Genomic DNA, 21,408 nt, shown 5'->3' with positions numbered 1-21,408 from the left:
GAAGTGTACTATGTCCCCTGCCCTCCAGATCTGAAGTGTACTATGTTGGTGTCTTTTCAGGAAAGGCAGTTCTACTGTGGTCACGTCTATATTTGGTGGTGTTCTGCAGAATGAAGTCAACTGCCTGATCTGTGGGACTGAGTCTATAAAGTTTGACCCTTTCCTTGGTAAGTCACGTCCACTGTCAGTTCACCCATGGCCTCGGTCAATTCCATTTCAATTCAGTCAAATCAGGAAGTAAACAGAAAATTCTAAATGTATTTTTTTCCCACAAATGTCCCCTGCCCTTCAGATCTGTCCTTGGATATTCCCAGTCAGTTCAGACAGAAGAGAACCAAGGACCAAGAGCCTGGCCCTACCTGCACCTTACTAGGTGAGTTCTACTGTAGAGTTGGAGCTCCCTACCTGTACCTTACTAGGTGAGTTCTACTGTAGTGTTGGAGCTCCCTACCTGTACCTTACTAGGTGAGTTCTACTGTAGTGTTGGAGCTCCCTACCTTACTAGGTGAGTTCTACTGTAGTGTTGGAGCTCCCTACCTTACTAGGTGAGTTCTACTGTAGAGTTGGAGCTCCCTACCTGCACCTTACTAGGTGAGTTCTACTGTAGTGTTGGAGCTCCCTACCTGTACCTTACTAGGTGAGTTCTACTGTAGTGTTGGAGCTCCCTACCTGCACCTTACTAGGTGATTTCTACTGTAGTGTTGGAGCTCCCTACCTGCACCTTACTAGGTGAGTTCTACTGTAGTGTTGGAGCTCCCTACCTGTACCTTACTAGGTGAGTTCTACTGTAGAGTTGGAGCTCCCTACCTGCACCTTACTAGGTGAGTTCTACTGTAGAGTTGGAGCTCCCTACCTTACTAGGTGAGTTCTACTGTAGTGTTGGAGCTCCCTACCTTACTAGGTGAGTTCTACTGTAGTGTTGGAGCTCCCTACCTGCACCTTACTAGGTGAGTTCTACTGTAGAGTTGGAGCTCCCTACCTGCACCTTACTAGGTGAGTTCTACTGTAGAGTTGGAGCTCCCTACCTGCACCTTACTAGGTGAGTTCTACTGTAGAGTTGGAGCTCCCTACCTGCACCTTACTAGGTGAGTTCTACTGTAGTGTTGGAGCTCCCTACCTGCACCTTACTAGGTGAGTTCTACTGCAGTGTTGGAGCTCCCTACCTGTACCTTACTAGGTGAGTTCTACTGTAGTGTTGGAGCTCCCTACCTGCACCTTACTAGGTGAGTTCTACTGTAGAGTTGGAGCTCCCTACCTGCACCTTACTAGGTGAGTTCTACTGTAGAGTTGGAGCTCCCTACCTGCACCTTACTAGGTGAGTTCTACTGTAGAGTTGGAGCTCCCTACCTGTACCTTACTAGGTGAGTTCTACTGTAGAGTTGGAGCTCCCTACCTGCACCTTACTAGGTGAGTTCTACTGTAGAGTTGGAGCTCCCTACCTGTACCTTACTAGGTGAGTTCTACTGTAGAGTTGGAGCTCCCTACCTGTACCTTACTAGGTGAGTTCTACTGTAGAGTTGGAGCTCCCTACCTGCACCTTACTAGGTGAGTTCTACTGCAGTGTTGGAGCTCCCTACCTGTACCTTACTAGGTGAGTTCTACTGTAGTGTTGGAGCTCCCTACCTTACTAGGTGAGTTCTACTGTAGAGTTGGAGCTCCCTACCTGCACCTTACTAGGTGAGTTCTACTGTAGAGTTGGAGCTCCCTACCTGCACCTTACTAGGTGAGTTCTACTGTAGAGTTGGAGCTCCCTACCTGCACCTTACTAGGTGAGTTCTACTGTAGAGTTGGAGCTCCCTACCTGTACCTTACTAGGTGAATTCTACTGTAGAGTTGGAGCTCCCTACCTGCACCTTACTAGGTGAGTTCTACTGTAGAGTTGGAGCTCCCTACCTGCACCTTACTAGGTGAGTTCTACTGTAGAGTTGGAGCTCCCTACCTGTACCTTACTAGGTGAATTCTACTGTAGAGTTGGAGCTCCCTACCTGCACCTTACTAGGTGAGTTCTACTGTAGTGTTGGAGCTCCCTACCTTACTAGGTGAGTTCTACTGTAGAGTTGGAGCTCCCTACCTGCACCTTACTAGGTGAGTTCTACTGTAGTGTTGGAGCTCCCTACCTTACTAGGTGAGTTCTACTGTAGTGTTGGAGCTCCCTACCTGCACCTTACTAGGTGAGTTCTACTGTAGAGTTGGAGCTCCCTACCTGTACCTTACTAGGTGAGTTCTACTGTAGAGTTGGAGCTCCCTACCTGTACCTTACTAGGTGAGTTCTACTGTAGAGTTGGAGCTCCCTACCTGCACCTTACTAGGTGAGTTCTACTGTAGAGTTGGAGCTCCCTACCTGCACCTTACTAGGTGAGTTCTACTGTAGAGTTGGAGCTCCCTACCTGCACCTTACTAGGTGAGTTCTACTGTAGAGTTGGAGCTCCCTACCTTACTAGGTGAGTTCTACTGTAGAGTTGGAGCTCCCTACCTGCACCTTACTAGGTGAGTTCTACTGTAGTGTTGGAGCTCCCTACCTGTACCTTACTAGGTGAGTTCTACTGTAGTGTTGGAGCTCCCTACCTGCACCTTACTAGGTGAGTTCTACTGTAGAGTTGGAGCTCCCTACCTGCACCTTACTAGGTGAGTTCTACTGTAGTGTTGGAGCTCCCTACCTGTACCTTACTAGGTGAGTTCTACTGTAGTGTTGGAGCTCCCTACCTGTACCTTACTAGGTGAGTTCTACTGTAGTGTTGGAGCTCCCTACCTGCACCTAACTAGGTGAGTTCTACTGTAGAGTTGGAGCTCCCTACCTGCACCTTACTAGGTGAGTTCTACTGTAGAGTTGGAGCTCCCTACCTGCACCTTACTAGGTGAGTTCTACTGTAGAGTTGGAGCTCCCTACCTGCACCTTACTAGGTGAGTTCTACTGTAGAGTTGGAGCTCCCTACCTGCACCTTACTAGGTGAGTTCTACTGTAGAGTTGGAGCTCCCTACCTGTACCTTACTAGGTGAGTTCTACTGTAGAGTTGGAGCTCCCTACCTGCACCTTACTAGGTGAGTTCTACTGTAGTGTTGGAGCTCCCTACCTGCACCTTACTAGGTGAGTTCTACTGTAGTGTTGGAGCTCCCTACCTTACTAGGTGAGTTCTACTGTAGAGTTGGAGCTCCCTACCTGCACCTTACTAGGTGAGTTCTACTGTAGTGTTGGAGCTCCCTACCTTACTAGGTGAGTTCTACTGTAGAGTTGGAACTCCCTACCTGCACCTTACTAGGTGAGTTCTACTGTAGAGTTGGAGCTCCCTACCTGCACCTTACTAGGTGAGTTCTACTGTAGAGTTGGAGCTCCCTACCTGTACCTTACTAGGTGAGTTCTACTGTAGAGTTGGAGCTCCCTACCTGCACCTTACTAGGTGAGTTCTACTGTAGTGTTGGAGCTCCCTACCTGCACCTTACTAGGTGAGTTCTACTGTAGTGTTGGAGCTCCCTACCTGTACCTTACTAGGTGAGTTCTACTGTAGAGTTGGAGCTCCCTACCTGCACCTTACTAGGTGAGTTCTACTGTAGAGTTGGAGCTCCCTACCTGTACCTTACTAGGTGAGTTCTACTGTAGAGTTGGAGCTCCCTACCTGCACCTTACTAGGTGAGTTCTACTGTAGTGTTGGAGCTCCCTACCTGTACCTTACTAGGTGAGTTCTACTGTAGTGTTGGAGCTCCCTACCTGTACCTTACTAGGTGAGTTCTACTGTAGAGTTGGAGCTCCCCTACCTGTACCTTACTAGGTGAGTTCTACTGTAGTGTTGGAGCTCCCTACCTGCACCTTACTAGGTGAGTTCTACTGTAGAGTTGGAGCTCCCTACCTGTACCTTACTAGGTGAGTTCTACTGTAGAGTTGGAGCTCCCTACCTGTACCTTACTAGGTGAGTTCTACTGTAGAGTTGGAGCTCCCTACCTGTACCTTACTAGGTGAGTTCTACTGTAGAGTTGGAGCTCCCTACCTGTACCTTACTAGGTGAGTTCTACTGTAGAGTTGGAGCTCCCTACCTGTACCTTACTAGGTGAGTTCTACTGTAGAGTTGGAGCTCCCTACCTGTACCTTACTAGGTGAGTTCTATTGTAGTGTTGGAGCTCCCTACCTGCACCTTACTAGGTGAGTTCTACTGTAGAGTTGGAGCTCCCTACCTGTACCTTACTAGGTGAGTTCTACTGTAGAGTTGGAGCTCCCTACCTGTACCTTACTAGGTGAGTTCTACTGTAGAGTTGGAGCTCCCTACCTGTACCTTACTAGGTGAGTTCTACTGTAGAGTTGGAGCTCCCTACCTGCACCTTACTAGGTGAGTTCTACTGTAGTGTTGGAGCTCCCTGCCTGTACCTTACTAGGTGAGTTCTACTGTAGAGTTGGAGCTCCCTACCTGCACCTTACTAGGTGAGTTCTAATAGAGTTGGAGCTCCCTACCTGCACCTTACTAGGTGAGTTCTACTGTAGAGTTGGAGCTCCCTACCTGTACCTTACTAGGTGAGTTATAATAGAGATGGAGCTCCCTACCTGCACCTTACTAGGTGAGTTCTACTGTAGAGTTGGAGCTCCCTACCTGTACCTTACTAGGTGAGTTCTACTGTAGAGTTGGAGCTCCCTACCTGTACCTTACTAGGTGAGTTCTACTGTAGTGTTGGAGCTCCCTACCTGCACCTTACTAGGTGAGTTCTACTGTAGAGTTGGAGCTCCCTACCTGCACCTTACTAGGTGAGTTCTACTGTAGAGTTGGAGCTCCCTACCTGTACCTTACTAGGTGAGTTCTACTGTAGAGTTGGAGCTCCCTACCTGTACCTTACTAGGTGAGTTCTACTGTAGAGTTGGAGCTCCCTACCTGTACCTTACTAGGTGAGTTCTACTGTAGAGTTGGAGCTCCCTACCTGTACCTTACTAGGTGAGTTCTAATAGAGTTGGAGCTCCCTACCTGTACCTTACTAGGTGAGTTCTACTGTAGAGTTGGAGCTCCCTACCTGTACCTTACTAGGTGAGTTCTACTGTAGAGTTGGAGCTCCCTACCTGTACCTTACTAGGTGAGTTCTACTGTAGTGTTGGAGCTCCCTACCTGTACCTTACTAGGTGAGTTCTACTGTAGAGTTGGAGCTCCCTACCTGTACCTTACTAGGTGAGTTCTACTGTAGTGTTGGAGCTCCCTACCTGCACCTTACTAGGTGAGTTCTACTGTAGAGTTGGAGCTCCCTACCTGTACCTTACTAAGTGAGTTCTACTGTAGAGTTGGAGCTCCCTACCTTACTAGGTGAGTTCTACTGTAGAGTTGGAGCTCCCTACCTGCACCTTACTAGGTGAGTTCTACTGTAGTGTTGGAGCTCCCTACCTGTACCTTACTAGGTGAGTTCTACTGTAGAGTTGGAGCTCCCTACCTGTACCTTACTAGGTGAGTTCTACTGTAGAGTTGGAGCTCCCTACCTGCACCTTACTAGGTGAGTTCTACTGTAGAGTTGGAGCTCCCTACCTGTACCTTACTAGGTGAATTCTACTGTAGAGTTGGAGCTCCCTACCTGCACCTTACTAGGTGAGTTCTACTGTAGAGTTGGAGCTCCCTACCTGCACCTTACTAGGTGAGTTCTACTGTAGTGTTGGAGCTCCCTACCTGTACCTTACTAGGTGAGTTCTACTGTAGTGTTGGAGCTCCCTACCTGTACCTTACTAGGTGAGTTCTACTGTAGAGTTGGAGCTCCCTACCTGTACCTTACTAGGTGAGTTCTACTGTAGTGTTGGAGCTCCCTACCTGCACCTTACTAGGTGAGTTCTACTGTAGAGTTGGAGCTCCCTACCTGTACCTTACTAGGTGAGTTCTACTGTAGAGTTGGAGCTCCCTACCTGTACCTTACTAGGTGAGTTCTACTGTAGAGTTGGAGCTCCCTACCTGTACCTTACTAGGTGAGTTCTACTGTAGAGTTGGAGCTCCCTACCTGTACCTTACTAGGTGAGTTCTACTGTAGAGTTGGAGCTCCCTACCTGTACCTTACTAGGTGAGTTCTACTGTAGAGTTGGAGCTCCCTACCTGTACCTTACTAGGTGAGTTCTATTGTAGTGTTGGAGCTCCCTACCTGCACCTTACTAGGTGAGTTCTACTGTAGAGTTGGAGCTCCCTACCTGTACCTTACTAGGTGAGTTCTACTGTAGAGTTGGAGCTCCCTACCTGTACCTTACTAGGTGAGTTCTACTGTAGAGTTGGAGCTCCCTACCTGTACCTTACTAGGTGAGTTCTACTGTAGAGTTGGAGCTCCCTACCTGCACCTTACTAGGTGAGTTCTACTGTAGTGTTGGAGCTCCCTACCTGTACCTTACTAGGTGAGTTCTACTGTAGAGTTGGAGCTCCCTACCTGCACCTTACTAGGTGAGTTCTAATAGAGTTGGAGCTCCCTACCTGCACCTTACTAGGTGAGTTCTACTGTAGAGTTGGAGCTCCCTACCTGTACCTTACTAGGTGAGTTATAATAGAGATGGAGCTCCCTACCTGCACCTTACTAGGTGAGTTCTACTGTAGAGTTGGAGCTCCCTACCTGTACCTTACTAGGTGAGTTCTACTGTAGTGTTGGAGCTCCCTACCTGCACCTTACTAGGTGAGTTCTACTGTAGAGTTGGAGCTCCCTACCTGCACCTTACTAGGTGAGTTCTACTGTAGAGTTGGAGCTCCCTACCTGTACCTTACTAGGTGAGTTCTACTGTAGAGTTGGAGCTCCCTACCTGTACCTTACTAGGTGAGTTCTACTGTAGAGTTGGAGCTCCCTACCTGTACCTTACTAGGTGAGTTCTACTGTAGAGTTGGAGCTCCCCTACCTGTACCTTACTAGGTGAGTTCTAATAGAGTTGGAGCTCCCTACCTGTACCTTACTAGGTGAGTTCTACTGTAGAGTTGGAGCTCCCTACCTGTACCTTACTAGGTGAGTTCTACTGTAGAGTTGGAGCTCCCTACCTGTACCTTACTAGGTGAGTTCTACTGTAGTGTTGGAGCTCCCTACCTGTACCTTACTAGGTGAGTTCTACTGTAGAGTTGGAGCTCCCTACCTGTACCTTACTAGGTGAGTTCTACTGTAGTGTTGGAGCTCCCTACCTGCACCTTACTAGGTGAGTTCTACTGTAGAGTTGGAGCTCCCTACCTGTACCTTACTAGGTGAGTTCTACTGTAGAGTTGGAGCTCCCTACCTTACTAGGTGAGTTCTACTGTAGAGTTGGAGCTCCCTACCTGCACCTTACTAGGTGAGTTCTACTGTAGTGTTGGAGCTCCCTACCTGTACCTTACTAGGTGAGTTCTACTGTAGAGTTTGAGCTCCCTACCTGTACCTTACTAGGTGAGTTCTACTGTAGAGTTGGAGCTCCCTACCTGCACCTTACTAGGTGAGTTCTACTGTAGAGTTGGAGCTCCCTACCTGTACCTTACTAGGTGAATTCTACTGTAGAGTTGGAGCTCCCTACCTGCACCTTACTAGGTGAGTTCTACTGTAGAGTTGGAGCTCCCTACCTGTACCTTACTAGGTGAGTTCTACTGTAGTGTTGGAGCTCCCTACCTGTACCTTACTAGGTGAGTTCTACTGTAGAGTTGGAGCTCCCTACCTGCACCTTACTAGGTGAGTTCTACTGTAGTGTTGGAGCTCCCTACCTGTACCTTACTAGGTGAGTTCTACTGTAGAGTTGGAGCTCCCCTACCTGCACCTTACTAGGTGAGTTCTACTGTAGAGTTGGAGCTCCCTACCTGTACCTTACTAGGTGAGTTCTACTGTAGAGTTGGAGCTCCCTACCTGTACCTTACTAGGTGAGTTCTACTGTAGAGTTGGAGCTCCCTACCTGCACCTTACTAGGTGAGTTCAAGACTGTTGGAAAAGCATTCCAGGTGAAGCTGGTTGAGAGAATGCCAAGAGTGTGCAAAGCTGTCATCAAGGGTGGCTATTTTGAAGAACCTCAAATATAAAATATATTTAGATGTAACACTTTATTGGTTAATACATGATTCCATATGTGTTATTTCATAGTTTTGATGCCTTCACATTTATTCTACAATGTAGAAAATAGTAAAAAATAATTAAAAACCCTTGAATGGGTAGGTGTGTCCATACTTTTGACTGGTTTTGTATATCTCTTAGTAAAGGGTTTGTATGTAACAGCTACAGTGATCCCTTGACTTGTTCACCTTTTGTTTTGTTATCTCACCCATCTACAGACCTCATAACGACAGTGAAAAGATGGTTTTTAAAACATGTTTAAAAAAAATCAAATGCATAAATAACTCATTTACATAAGTATTCACACTCCTTAGTCAATACGTGTTAGAATCACCTTTGGCAGCGATTACAGCTGTGAGTCTTTCTGGGTAAAAGCTTTGCACACCTGGATTGTACAATATTTGCACATTATTCTTTAATGAATTCTTCAAGCTCTGTCAAGTTGGTTGTTGATCATTGCTAGACAGCCATTTTCAAGTCTTGCTGTAGATTTTCAAGCCGATTTTAAGTCTAAACTGCAACTACGCCACTCGGGAACATTTAATGTAGTCTTGGTAAGCAACTCCAGTGTATATTTGGACTTGTGTTTTAGGTTCTTGTCCTGCTGAAAGGTGAATTTGCCTCCCGGTGTCTTTTGGAAAGCAGACTGAACCAGGTTTTCCTCTAGGACTTTGCCTTTGCTTAGTTCTATTCCATTTATTTTTATCCTAGAAAACTTCCTAGTCCATGCCGATGACAAGCATACCCATAACATGATGCAGCCACCACCACACTTCAAAATATGAAGAGTGGTACTCAGTGATGTTGTTGGATTTGCCCTAAACATAACTCTTTTTATTCAGTACATAAAGTTAATTTCTTTGCCACATTTTTTGCAGTATTACTTTAGTGCCTTTTTGCAAACAGGATGCATGTTTTGGAATATTTTTTATTCTGTACAGGCTTCCTTCTTTTCACTCTGTCAATTGGGTTAGTATTGTGGAGTAACTACAATGTTGTTGATCCAGCCTCAATTTTCTCCTTTCACAGCCATTAAACTCTGTAACTGGTTTAAAGTCACTATTGGCCTCATGGTGAAATCCCTGAGCAGTTTCCTTCCTCTCCGGCAACTGAGTTAGGAAGGAGGCCTGTATCTTTGTAGTGACTGGGTGTATTGATACACCATCCAAAGTGTAGTTCATTGTCTGCTTTTTTTTGTTTTTACCCATCTACCAATAGGTGCCCTTTGTGGTTGAATCTGTTTTGAAATTGACTGCTCGTCTGAGGGACCTTACTGATAATTGTATCTGTGGGGTACAGAGATGAGGTAGTCATTCAAAAATCATGTTAAACACTATTATTGCACACAGAGTGAATCCATGCAACTTATTATGTGACTTGTTAAGCACATTTATACTCCTGAACTTATTTAGGCTTGTCATAACAAAGGGGTTGAATACTTATTGACTGAAGACATTTCAGCTTTTCATTTTTAATTAATTTGTAAACATTTCTAAAAACCTAATTCCATGTTGACGTGGGCCAGTGAAACAGTCTCATCTTTATCCATTTACATTCAGGCTGTAACAAAATGTGGAGAAAGTCAAGGGGTTTGAATCCTTTCTGGTTGAGTTTAGGTTTGGTTTCCATCTCTCTTCATCAGACTGCCTGTGTAGCTTCACTGACCTGGAGGAGTTGGTCCAGAGCGAGCTCTATATGTGCCCCAGGTGTGAGAAGAGACAGAAATCCACCAAGAAGTTCTGGGTCCGGAAGCTGCCCAAGGTGTTGTGTCTGCACCTGAAGAGGTTCCACTGGACGTCCAACCTCAGGAACAAAGTAACCACCTATGTAGAGTTCCCTCTACGGGGCCTGGACATGAGGGGGTACTTACTACAGGTGACCCTTAAACCTAAGGTGACCCTTAAACCTAACATATGGAATTTATTTTAAATGGTCATACCAAGGAGCAGTTTGATTTAGAATTTTAGGACCCCTTTATGTATCAAAATAATGTATTACTGTGTCTAAGGTTTTGTCTGTATCTATAGTTGAGATACAAGAGAAGCTATTTAACCCCTTATTTTTGTTGCTACAAACTACCTTCATACTTCCATAAAAATTTTTACCTTCAGACGAGTTCCGTGACACTTGAAAAAAACGGCGAACACCTTCCGCAGATGCAAAAAAACATATCTGTAGCTTAAACTGACGGATGTAGTTATTATGTTACTTCTACTGAACAAAAATATAAACGCAAAATGCAACAATTTCTACGATTGTACTGAGTTACAGTTCATAGAAGGAAATCAGTCAATTGAAATAAATTCATTAGGCCCTAATCTATGGATTTCACATGACTGGGAATTACAGATATGCATATGTTGGTCACAGATACCTTTTTAATTTTTTTAGTCGGGCCGTGGATTAGAAAACTCGACACATCTCCTTCACATGGAGTTGACTTTCTGCAAAATTGTCTAAAATGTCGTTGGAGCAACGTTGGGAGGCGGCTTATGGTAGAGAAATGAACATTCAGTTCTCTGGCAACAGCTCTTGTGGACATTCCTGCAGTCAGCATGCCAATTGCACTCTCCCTCAAAACTTGAGACATCTGTGGCATTGTGTTGTGGGACAAAACTGCACATTTGAGTGGCCTTTTATTGTCCTCAACACAAGGTGCACCTGTGTAATGATCATGCTGTTTAATCAGCTTCTTGATATGCCACACCTGTCAGGTGGATGGATTATCTTGGCAAAGGAGAAATGCTCACTAACAGGGATTTAAACACATTTGTGCACACAATTGAGAAATAAGCTTTTTGTGAATATGGAAAATTTCTGGGATCTTTTATTTCAGCTGATAAAACATGGAACCAACACTTTGCGTTTTTATTTTTGTTGAGCCAATTGGAAGCTGGGGATGATTAGGTGGCCATGATGATATGAGGGCCAGATTGGGAATTTAGCCAGGACACCAGGGTTAACACCCCTACTCTTACGATAAGTGCCATGGGATCTTTAGTGACCATAGAGAGTCAGGACACCCGTTTAACATCCCATCCGAAAGACGGGACCCTACACAGGGCAATGTCCCCGATCACTGCCCTGGGGCATTGGGATATAAAAAAATATATATATATATATATATAATTACAGCAGAGGAAAGGGTGCCTCCTACTGGCCCTCCAGCAGCATCTGGTCTCCCATCCAGGGACCGACCAGGACTGGCCCTCCAGCAGCATCTGCTCTCCCATCCAGGGACCGACCAGGACTGGCCCTCCAGCAGCATCTGCTCTCCCATCCAGGGACCGACCAGGACTGACCCTCCAGCAGCATCTGGTCTCCCATCCAGGGACCGACCAGGACTGACCCTCCAGCAGCATCTGCTCTCCCATCCAGGGACCGACCAGGACTGACCCTCCAGCAGCATCTGCTCTCCCATCCAGGGACCGACCAGGACTGACCCTCCAGCAGCATCTGCTCTCCCATCCAGGGACCGACCAGGACTGACCCTCCAGCAGCATCTGCTCTCCCATCCAGGGACCGACCAGGACTCGACCCTCCAGCAGCATCTGCTCTCCCATCCAGGGACCGACCAGGACTGACCCTCCAGCAGCATCTGCTCTCCCATCCAGGGACCGACCAGGACTGGCCCTCCAGCAGCATCTGCTCTCCCATCCAGGGACCGACCAGGACTGACCCTCCAGCAGCATCTGCTCTCCCATCCAGGGACCGACCAGGACTGACCCTACTTAACTTCAGAGGCAAGCCAGCAGTGGGGTGCAGGGTACTATGCTGCTGACAAAGCCTTCAACCCTAATCCCCTGACCCTATGTAGAGTTGTTCCCTCTCCGTGGAGGGTTACGTACTAGAGATGACCCCTGACCCTACGTACCATCTCAGAGGACTGGACATGAGGGTTACGTACTAGAGATGACCCCTGACCCTACGTACCATCTCAGAGGACTGGACATGTGGGGGTTACGTACTAGAGATGACCCCTGACCCTACGTACCATCTCAGAGGACTGGACATGAGGGTTACGTACTAGAGATGACCCCTGACCCTACGTACCATCTCAGAGGACTGGACATGAGGGTTACGTACTAGAGATGACCCCTGACCCTACGTACCATCTCAGAGGACTGGACATGAGGGTTACTTACTAGAGATGACCCCTGACCCTACGTACCATCTCAGAGGACTGGACATGAGGGTTACGTACTAGAGATGACCCCTGACCCTACGTACCATCTCAGAGGACTGGACATGTGAGGGTTACGTACTAGAGATGACCCCTGACCCTACGTACCATCTCAGAGGACTGGACATGTAGGGGTTGCGTACTAGAGATGACCCCTGACCCTACGTACCATCTCAGAGGACTGGACATGAGGGTTACGTACTAGAGATGACCCCTGACCCTACGTACCATCTCAGAGGACTGGACATGAGGGTTACGTACTAGAGATGACCCCTGACCCTACGTACCATCTCAGAGGACTGGACATGAGGGTTACGTACTAGAGATGACCCCTGACCCTACGTACCATCTCAGAGGACTGGACATGAGGGTTACGTACTAGAGATGACCCCTGACCCCACGTACCATCTCAGAGGACTGGACATGAGGGTTACGTACTAGAGATGACCCCTGACCCTACGTACCATCTCAGAGGACTGGACATGAGGGTTACGTACTAGAGATGACCCCTGACCCTACGTACCATCTCAGAGGACTGGACATGAGGGTTACGTACTAGAGATGACCCCTGACCCTACGTACCATCTCAGAGGACTGGACATGAGGGTTACGTACTAGAGATGACCCCTGACCCTACGTACCATCTCAGAGGACTGGACATGAGGGGTTACGTACTAGAGATGACCCCTGACCCTACGTACCATCTCAGAGGACTGGACATGAGGGTTACTTACTAGAGATGACCCCTGACCCTACGTACCATCTCAGAGGACTGGACATGAGGGTTACGTACTAGAGATGACCCCTGACCCTACGTACCATCTCAGAGGACTGGACATGAGGGTTACGTACTAGAGATGACCCCTGACCCTACGTACCATCTCAGAGGACTGGACATGTGAGGGTGAGATTCCAAACCCTAGGAATCTATTGAAAGTGATTTTAATTTGTCTGGGAAACGAGCCTCAAAAGCCTTATATCAAAGGCTCAAGGCTTTAGATGAATGTCTGGAGAAACATTGTGTTTTGTTGTGTTTGAGCAGCAGGAGAAGACGTTGCCTGACCGCTGGCTGTATGACCTGGCAGCTGTGGTGGTTCATCATGGATCAGGGTGAGTAGTGATACACTCTCGCAACCGGAGGTCATTGTAGGGTCACTGTAGGGCTGTTCACACAGGCAGCCCAATTCTGATCTTTTGACCACTTATTAGTATTTTGACCAATCACATCAGCTCATTTTCAGTGCTTATCTAATTGGTCAAAAGACCAATTAGTGAAAAAAGGATCAGAATTGGGCTGCCTGTGTAAATGCAGCCAATGTCGCGTGTACCTCAGTTGGTAGAGCATGGCGCTTGCAACGCCAGGGTTGTGGGTTCAATTCCCACGGGGGGCCAGTATGAAAAAATGTATGCACTCACTAACTGTAAGTCGCTCTGGATAAGAGCGTCTGCTAAATGACTAAAATGTTTTTCAAGTACACCACTCAGTTTACCCAGTTGGCCACTAGGTGGTGGTATTGCATTGTTGTGCCTGCCTGATGAGCCAACTGAACGAGTCCCAGTTAATGTTACAGGGTTAAATAGCTGATAATTACATGAAGGCAGCCAGCAGGGTCATGTTCATTAGGGCAAAACGTTTTGAAACAGAAAATGAGCATAGCTTTACTTAAGTCTCCCGAGTGGCGCGGTGGTCTAAGGCACTGCATCTCAGTGCTTGAGGCGTCACTACAGACCCCCTGGTTCGATTCCAGGCTGTATCACAACCGGCCGTGATTGGGAGTCCCATAGGGCGGCGCACAATTGGCCCAGCGTCGTCCGGGTTTGGCCGGTGTAGGCCGTCATTGGAAATAAGATTGTGTTCTTAACTGACTTTCCTAGTTAAATAAAGGTTAAATAAAAAGTCAATTTAAGTCCAGGTAGTCCGTAGGGCTGGGAATTGCCAGGGACCTCACGATACGATGATATCACGATACTAAGATGCCGATACGTATTGCGATTCTCACGATTTTATAAGCATTGTGATTTGATACTGTGATTTTATTGCGTTTCGATGTTTTTATTGCTCACCATATGTCTGCTGCAGAGGGACGAGAGCCATCAGAAAATGAGTTTTGATCGGTCATGGAAATAAAAGTGCTGTAAACACATTTGCTTCCTATTTAAAAAGAAGATGGAGAACAAACTTTAAAGGACAAATACTGCAGTTTTGTTGCAGGTACAGCCAACTAGCGCCAAAATAATATTGCAATATTGTCGATATGATATATTGTAAAAAAGAATATCCCGATATGTAACTTTAGTGACCAACCCCCCCTCCATGACTAGTAGGTCTGTCCCCGTTTCACTCGGACTAGTAGGTCTGTCCCCGTTTCACTCGGACTAGTAGGTCTGTCCCCGTTTCACTCGGACTAGTAGGTCTGTCCCCGTTTCACTCTGACTAGTAGGTCTGTCCCGTTTCACTCGGACTAGTAGGTCTGTCCCCGTTTCACTCGGACTAGTAGGTCTGTCCCCGTTTCACTCTGACTAGTAGGTCTGTCCCCGTTTCACTCGGACTAGTAGGTCTGTCCCCGTTTCACTCGGACTAGTAGGTCTGTCCCCGTTTCACTCTGACTAGTAGGTCTGTCCCCGTTTCACTCTGACTAGTAGGTCTGTCCCCGTTTCACTCTGACTAGTAGGTCTGTCCCCGTTTCACTCGGACTAGTAGGTCTGTCCCCGTTTCACTCGGACTAGTAGGTCTGTCCCCGTTTCACTCGGACTAGTAGGTCTGTCCCCGTTTCACTCGGACTAGTAGGTCTGTCCCCGTTTCACTCTGACTAGTAGGTCTGTCCCCGTTTCACTCTGACTAGTAGGTCTGTCCCCGTTTCACTCGGACTAGTAGGTCTGTCCCCGTTTCACTCTGACTAGTAGGTCTGTCCCCGTTTCACTCTGACTAGTAGGTCTGTCCCCGTTTCACTCTGACTAGTAGGTCTGTTCCCGTTTCACTCGGACTAGTAGGTCTGTCCCCGTTTCACTCGGACTAGTAGGTCTGTCCCCGTTTCACTCTGACTAGTAGGTCTGTTCCCGTTTCACTCTGACTAGTAGGTCTGTCCCCGTTTCACTCGGACTAGTAGGTCTGTTCCCGTTTCACTCTGACTAGTAGGTCTGTTCCCGTTTCACTCTGACTAGTAGGTCTGTTCCCGTTTCACTCTGACTAGTAGGTCTGTCCCCGTTTCACTCTGACTAGTAGGTCTGTTCCCGTTTCACTCTGACTAGTAGGTCTGTCCCCGTTTCACTCTGACTAGTAGGTCTGTCCCCGTTTCACTCTGACTAGTAGGTCTGTTCCCGTTTCACTCTGACTAGTAGGTCTGTCCCCGTTTCACTCTGACTAGTAGGTCTGTCCCCGTTTCACTCTGCCTAGTAGGTCTGTCCCCGTTTCACTCTGCCTAGTAGGTCTGTCCCCGTTTCACTCTGCCTAGTAGGTCTGTCCCCGTTTCACTCTGCCTAGTAGGTCTGTCCCCGTTTCACTCTGCCTAGTAGGTCTGTCCCCGTTTCACTCTGCCTAGTAGGTCTGTCCCGTTTCACTCTGACTAGTAGGTCTGTCCCCGTTTCACTCTGACTAGTAGGTCTGTCCCCGTTTCACTCGGACTAGTAGGTCTGTCCCGTTTCACTCGGACTAGTAGGTCTGTCCCCGTTTCACTCTGACTAGTAGGTCTGTCCCCGTTTCACTCTGACTAGTAGGTCTGTCCCCGTTTCACTCGGACTAGTAGGTCTGTCCCCGTTTCACTCGGACTAGTAGGTCTGTCCCCGTTTCACTCTGACTAGTAGGTCTGTCCCCGTTTCACTCGGACTAGTAGGTCTGTCCCCGTTTCACTCTGACTAGTAGGTCTGTCCCCGTTTCACTCGGACTAGTAGGTCTGTCCCCGTTTCACTCGGACTAGTAGGTCTGTCCCCGTTTCACTCTGACTAGTAGGTCTGTCCCCGTTTCACTCGGACTAGTAGGTCTGTCCCCGTTTCACTCGGACTAGTAGGTCTGTCCCCGTTTCACTCTGACTAGTAGGTCTGTCCCCGTTTCACTCGGACTAGTAGGTCTGTTCCCGTTTCACTCGGACTAGTAGGTCTGTCCCCGTTTCACTCGGACTAGTAGGTCTGTCCCCGTTTCACTCTGACTAGTAGGTCTGTCCCCGTTTCACTCTGACTAGTAGGTCTGTTCCCGTTTCACTCGGACTAGTAGGTCTGTCCCCGTTTCACTCTGACTAGTAGGTCTGTCCCCGTTTCACTCTGACTAGTAGGTCTGTCCCCGTTTCACTCGGACTAGTAGGTCTGTTCCCGTTTCACTCGGACTAGTAGGTCTGTTCCCGTTTCACTCTGACTAGTAGGTCTGTCCCCGTTTCACTCGGACTAGTAGGTCTGTTCCCGTTTCACTCTGACTAGTAGGTCTGTCCCCGTTTCACTCTGACTAGTAGGTCTGTCCCCGTTTCACTCGGACTAGTAGGTCTGTTCCCGTTTCACTCGGACTAGTAGGTCTGTTCCCGTTTCACTCTGACTAGTAGGTCTGTCCCCGTTTCACTCGGACTAGTAGGTCTGTTCCCGTTTCACTCTGACTAGTAGGTCTGTTCCCGTTTCACTCTGACTAGTAGGTCTGTCCCCGTTTCACTCTGACTAGTAGGTCTGTCCCCGTTTCACTCGGACTAGTAGGTCTGTTCCCGTTTCACTCTGACTAGTAGGTCTGTCCCCGTTTCACTCTGACTAGTAGGTCTGTCCCCGTTTCACTCTGCCTAGTAGGTCTGTCCCCGTTTCACTCTGCCTAGTAGGTCTGTCCCCGTTTCACTCGGACTAGTAGGTCTGTCCCCGTTTCACTCGGACTAGTAGGTCTGTCCCCGTTTCACTCGGACTAGTAGGTCTGTCCCCGTTTCACTCTGACTAGTAGGTCTGTCCCCGTTTCACTCTGCCTAGTAGGTTTCACTCGGACTAGTAGGTCTGTCCCCGTTTCACTCGGACTAGTAGGTCTGTCCCCGTTTCACTCTGACTAGTAGGTCTGTCCCCGTTTCACTCTGACTAGTAGGTCTGTCCCCGTTTCACTCTGACTAGTAGGTCTGTCCCCGTTTCACTCTGCCTAGTAGGTCTGTCCCCGTTTCACTCGGACTAGTAGGTCTGTCCCCGTTTCACTCGGACTAGTAGGTCTGTCCCCGTTTCACTCGGACTAGTAGGTCTGTCCCCGTTTCACTCTGACTAGTAGGTCTGTCCCCGTTTCACTCTGCCTAGTAGGTCTGTCCCCGTTTCACTCGGACTAGTAGGTCTGTCCCCGTTTCACTCGGACTAGTAGGTCTGTCCCCGTTTCACTCTGCCTAGTAGGTCTGTCCCCGTTTCACTCGGACTAGTAGGTCTGTCCCCGTTTCACTCTGACTAGTAGGTCTGTCCCCGTTTCACTCTGACTAGTAGGTCTGTCCCCCGTTTCACTCGGACTAGTAGGTCTGTCCCCGTTTCACTCTGACTAGTAGGTCTGTCCCGTTTCACTCGGACTAGTAGGTCTGTCCCCGTTTCACTCGGACTAGTAGGTCTGTCCCCGTTTCACTCGGACTAGTAGGTCTGTCCCTGTTTCACTCGGACTAGTAGGTCTGTCCCCGTTTCACTCTGACTAGTAGGTCTGTCCCCGTTTCACTCGGACTAGTAGGTCTGTCCCCGTTTCACTCGGACTAGTAGGTCTGTCCCCGTTTCACTCGGACTAGTAGGTCTGTCCCGTTTCACTCGGACTAGTAGGTCTGTCCCCGTTTCACTCTGACTAGTAGGTCTGTCCCGTTTCACTCGGACTAGTAGGTCTGTCCCGTTTCACTCGGACTAGTAGGTCTGTCCCCGTTTCACTCGGACTAGTAGGTCTGTCCCCGTTTCACTCTGACTAGTAGGTCTGTCCCCGTTTCACTCGGACTAGTAGGTCTGTTCCCTTTCACTCGGACTAGTAGGTCTGTCCCCGTTTCACTCTGACTAGTAGGTCTGTCCCCGTTTCACTCTGACTAGTAGGTCTGTCCCGTTTCACTCGGACTAGTAGGTCTGTTCCCGTTTCACTCTGACTAGTAGGTCTGTCCCCGTTTCACTCTGACTAGTAGGTCTGTCCCCGTTTCACTCGGACTAGTAGGTCTGTTCCCGTTTCACTCGGACTAGTAGGTCTGTTCCCGTTTCACTCTGACTAGTAGGTCTGTCCCCGTTTCACTCGGACTAGTAGGTCTGTTCCCGTTTCACTCTGACTAGTAGGTCTGTCCCCGTTTCACTCGGACTAGTAGGTCTGTTCCCGTTTCACTCTGACTAGTAGGTCTGTCCCCGTTTCACTCTGACTAGTAGGTCTGTCCCCGTTTCACTCGGACTAGTAGGTCTGTTCCCGTTTCACTCTGACTAGTAGGTCTGTCCCCGTTTCACTCGGACTAGTAGGTCTGTTCCCGTTTCACTCTGACTAGTAGGTCTGTCCCGTTTCACTCGGACTAGTAGGTCTGTTCCCGTTTCACTCTGACTAGTAGGTCTGTCCCCGTTTCACTCTGACTAGTAGGTCTGTCCCCGTTTCACTCAGACTAGTAGGTCTGTTCCCGTTTCACTCTGACTAGTAGGTCTGTCCCCGTTTCACTCTGACTAGTAGGTCTGTCCCCGTTTCACTCTGACTAGTAGGTCTGTTCCCGTTTCACTCTGACTAGTAGGTCTGTCCCCGTTTCACTCGGACTAGTAGGTCTGTCCCCGTTTCACTCGGACTAGTAGGTCTGTTCCCGTTTCACTCTGACTAGTAGGTCTGTCCCCGTTTCACTCGGACTAGTAGGTCTGTTCCCGTTTCACTCTGACTAGTAGGTCTGTCCCCGTTTCACTCGGACTAGTAGGTCTGTTCCCGTTTCACTCTGACTAGTAGGTCTGTCCCCGTTTCACTCTGACTAGTAGGTCTGTCCCCGTTTCACTCGGACTAGTAGGTCTGTTCCCGTTTCACTCTGACTAGTAGGTCTGTTCCCGTTTCACTCTGACTAGTAGGTCTGTCCCCGTTTCACTCTGACTAGTAGGTCTGTCCCCGTTTCACTCTGCCTAGTAGGTCTGTCCCCGTTTCACTCTGCCTAGTAGGTCTGTCCCCGTTTCACTCGGACTAGTAGGTCTGTCCCCGTTTCACTCGGACTAGTAGGTCTGTCCCCGTTTCACTCGGACTAGTAGGTCTGTCCCCGTTTCACTCTGACTAGTAGGTCTGTCCCGTTTCACTCCTCCTGTTCCTCGGACTAGTAGGTCTGTCCCGTTTCACTCGGACTAGTAGGTCTGTCCCCGTTTCACTCTGACTAGTAGGTCTGTCCCCGTTTCACTCTGACTAGTAGGTCTGTCCCCGTTTCACTCTGACTAGTAGGTCTGTCCCGTTTCACTCTGCCTAGTAGGTCTGTCCCCGTTTCACTCGGACTAGTAGGTCTGTCCCCGTTTCACTCGGACTAGTAGGTCTGTCCCCGTTTCACTCGGACTAGTAGGTCTGTCCCCGTTTCACTCGGACTAGTAGGTCTGTCCCCGTTTCACTCTGCCTAGTAGGTCTGTCCCCGTTTCACTCGGACTAGTAGGTCTGTCCCCGTTTCACTCGGACTAGTAGGTCTGTCCCCGTTTCACTCTGCCTAGTAGGTCTGTCCCGTTTCACTCGGACTAGTAGGTCTGTCCCCGTTTCACTCTGACTAGTAGGTCTGTCCCGTTTCACTCGGACTAGTAGGTCTGTCCCCGTTTCACTCGGACTAGTAGGTCTGTCCCCGTTTCACTCTGCCTAGTAGGTCTGTCCCCGTTTCACTCGGACTAGTAGGTCTGTCCCCGTTTCACTCTGACTAGTAGGTCTGTCCCCGTTTCACTCTGACTAGTAGGTCTGTCCCCGTTTCACTCGGACTAGTAGGTCTGTCCCCGTTTCACTCGGACTAGTAGGTCTGTCCCCGTTTCACTCGGACTAGTAGGTCTGTCCCCGTTTCACTCTGACTACATTTTACATTTTAGTCATTTAGCAGACGCTCTTATCCAGAGCGACTTACAGTTAGTGAATACATATTATTATATATATTATTATTTTTTTATACTGGCCCCCCGTGGGAATCGAACCCACAACCCTGGCATTGCAAACGCCATGCTCTATCAACTGGGCTACATCCCTGCCGGCCATTCCCTCCCCTACCCTGGACGACGCTGGGCCAATTGTGCGCCGCCCATGAGTCTCCCGGTCGCGGCCGGCTGCGACAGAGCCTGGATTCGAACCAGGATCTCTAGTGGCACAGCTAGCACTGCAATGCAGTGCCTTAGACCACTGCGCCACTCAGGAGACACTGAGTTTCACTCTGACTAGTAGGTCTGTCCCCGTTTCACTCTGCTTTCTTCCATTTAGTGCCTTATTCAAATATGGTTTAATTGTGTTGGCAGGGTTGGATCGGGACATTACACAGCGTACGGCAGACGGGACGATCGCTGGTACCACTTCAACGACAGCACAGTGACACTAACTGAGGAGGAGACGGTGGTTAAAGCCAAGGCTTACATTCTGTTCTACACAGAGAGACCCGACCAAACTACACCTGAGACTGACACCAGGCTTTAACCTGACTGCTCCAAACCCCAGACTAGTCCTCCCTCGTCTTCACCAGGATAACATACCTCTTCCTCTCAGCCTGCATCACGTCTTTAAAGCAGCTTTCGTCAATATGAGTTTGATGTTAAGTCCATGATTGAAGTATTTTTGTGTATGGGACATTGATTTCATCAGAATTTCTTTAAAACCAAATTGCTGCTTGATATTTGATGAGTTCTGTATGATTTTACTTTGTCCCAAATGGCAACCTATTTCCTATGTAGTGCACATTGGGCCACAACCGAATGTTCTGCCTTGTTTATCTTCACGTAACATTCCTCCATGAAGGTGGACATGTCCCGGTGGTGGACATGACCGTGTCCCGGTGGTGGACATGACCGTGTCCCGGTGGTGGACATGACCGTGTCCCGGTGGTGGACATGACCGTGTCCGGTGGTGGACGCGACCGTGTCCGGTGGTGGACACGACCGTGTCCCGGTGGTGGACATGACCGTGTCCCGGTGGTGGACATGACCGTGTCCCGGTGGTGGACATGACCGTGTCCCGGTGGTGGACATGACCGTGTCCCGGTGGTGGACATGACCGTGTCCCGGTGGTGGACATGACCGTGTCCCGGTGGTGGACATGACCGTGTCCCGCTGGTGGACATGACCGTGTCCCGGTGGTGGACATGACCGTGTCCCGGTGGTGGACATGACCGTGTCCCGGTGGTGGA

At 48.8% G+C, this 21,408-nt stretch overlaps 1 protein-coding gene across 7 annotated transcripts in view; it reads left to right on the top strand.

Moving 5' to 3' along the window:
* The window catches only part of usp3 (ubiquitin specific peptidase 3), a 93,996-nt gene extending 72,881 nt beyond the window's left edge, over positions 1-21,115 (top strand). For 4 of the 7 annotated variants that reach the window (XM_045212787.1, XM_045212789.1, XM_045212785.1 and 1 more), the window contains 5 exons: positions 61-167; positions 293-373; positions 9,620-9,870; positions 13,203-13,270; positions 20,528-21,115. In XM_045212787.1, the coding sequence (XP_045068722.1) occupies positions 61-167; positions 293-373; positions 9,620-9,870; positions 13,203-13,270; positions 20,528-20,702 (682 nt within the window). In that variant the 3' untranslated portion in view covers positions 20,703-21,115. Of the gene's footprint in view, positions 1-60; positions 168-292; positions 374-9,195; positions 9,341-9,619; positions 9,871-13,202; positions 13,271-20,527 lie in introns of those variants that run through there. The other 3 variants (XM_045212791.1, XM_045212786.1, XM_045212788.1) reach the window with 2 other exon arrangements.
* Positions 21,116-21,408: the final 293 nt, after the last annotated feature.

The sequence above is a fragment of the Coregonus clupeaformis genome, unplaced genomic scaffold (assembly GCF_020615455.1).
Source record: "Coregonus clupeaformis isolate EN_2021a unplaced genomic scaffold, ASM2061545v1 scaf0051, whole genome shotgun sequence".
NCBI classification, from domain to species: Eukaryota; Metazoa; Chordata; class Actinopteri; order Salmoniformes; family Salmonidae; genus Coregonus; species Coregonus clupeaformis.
This window is presented reverse-complemented; position numbering and strand designations above follow the sequence as displayed.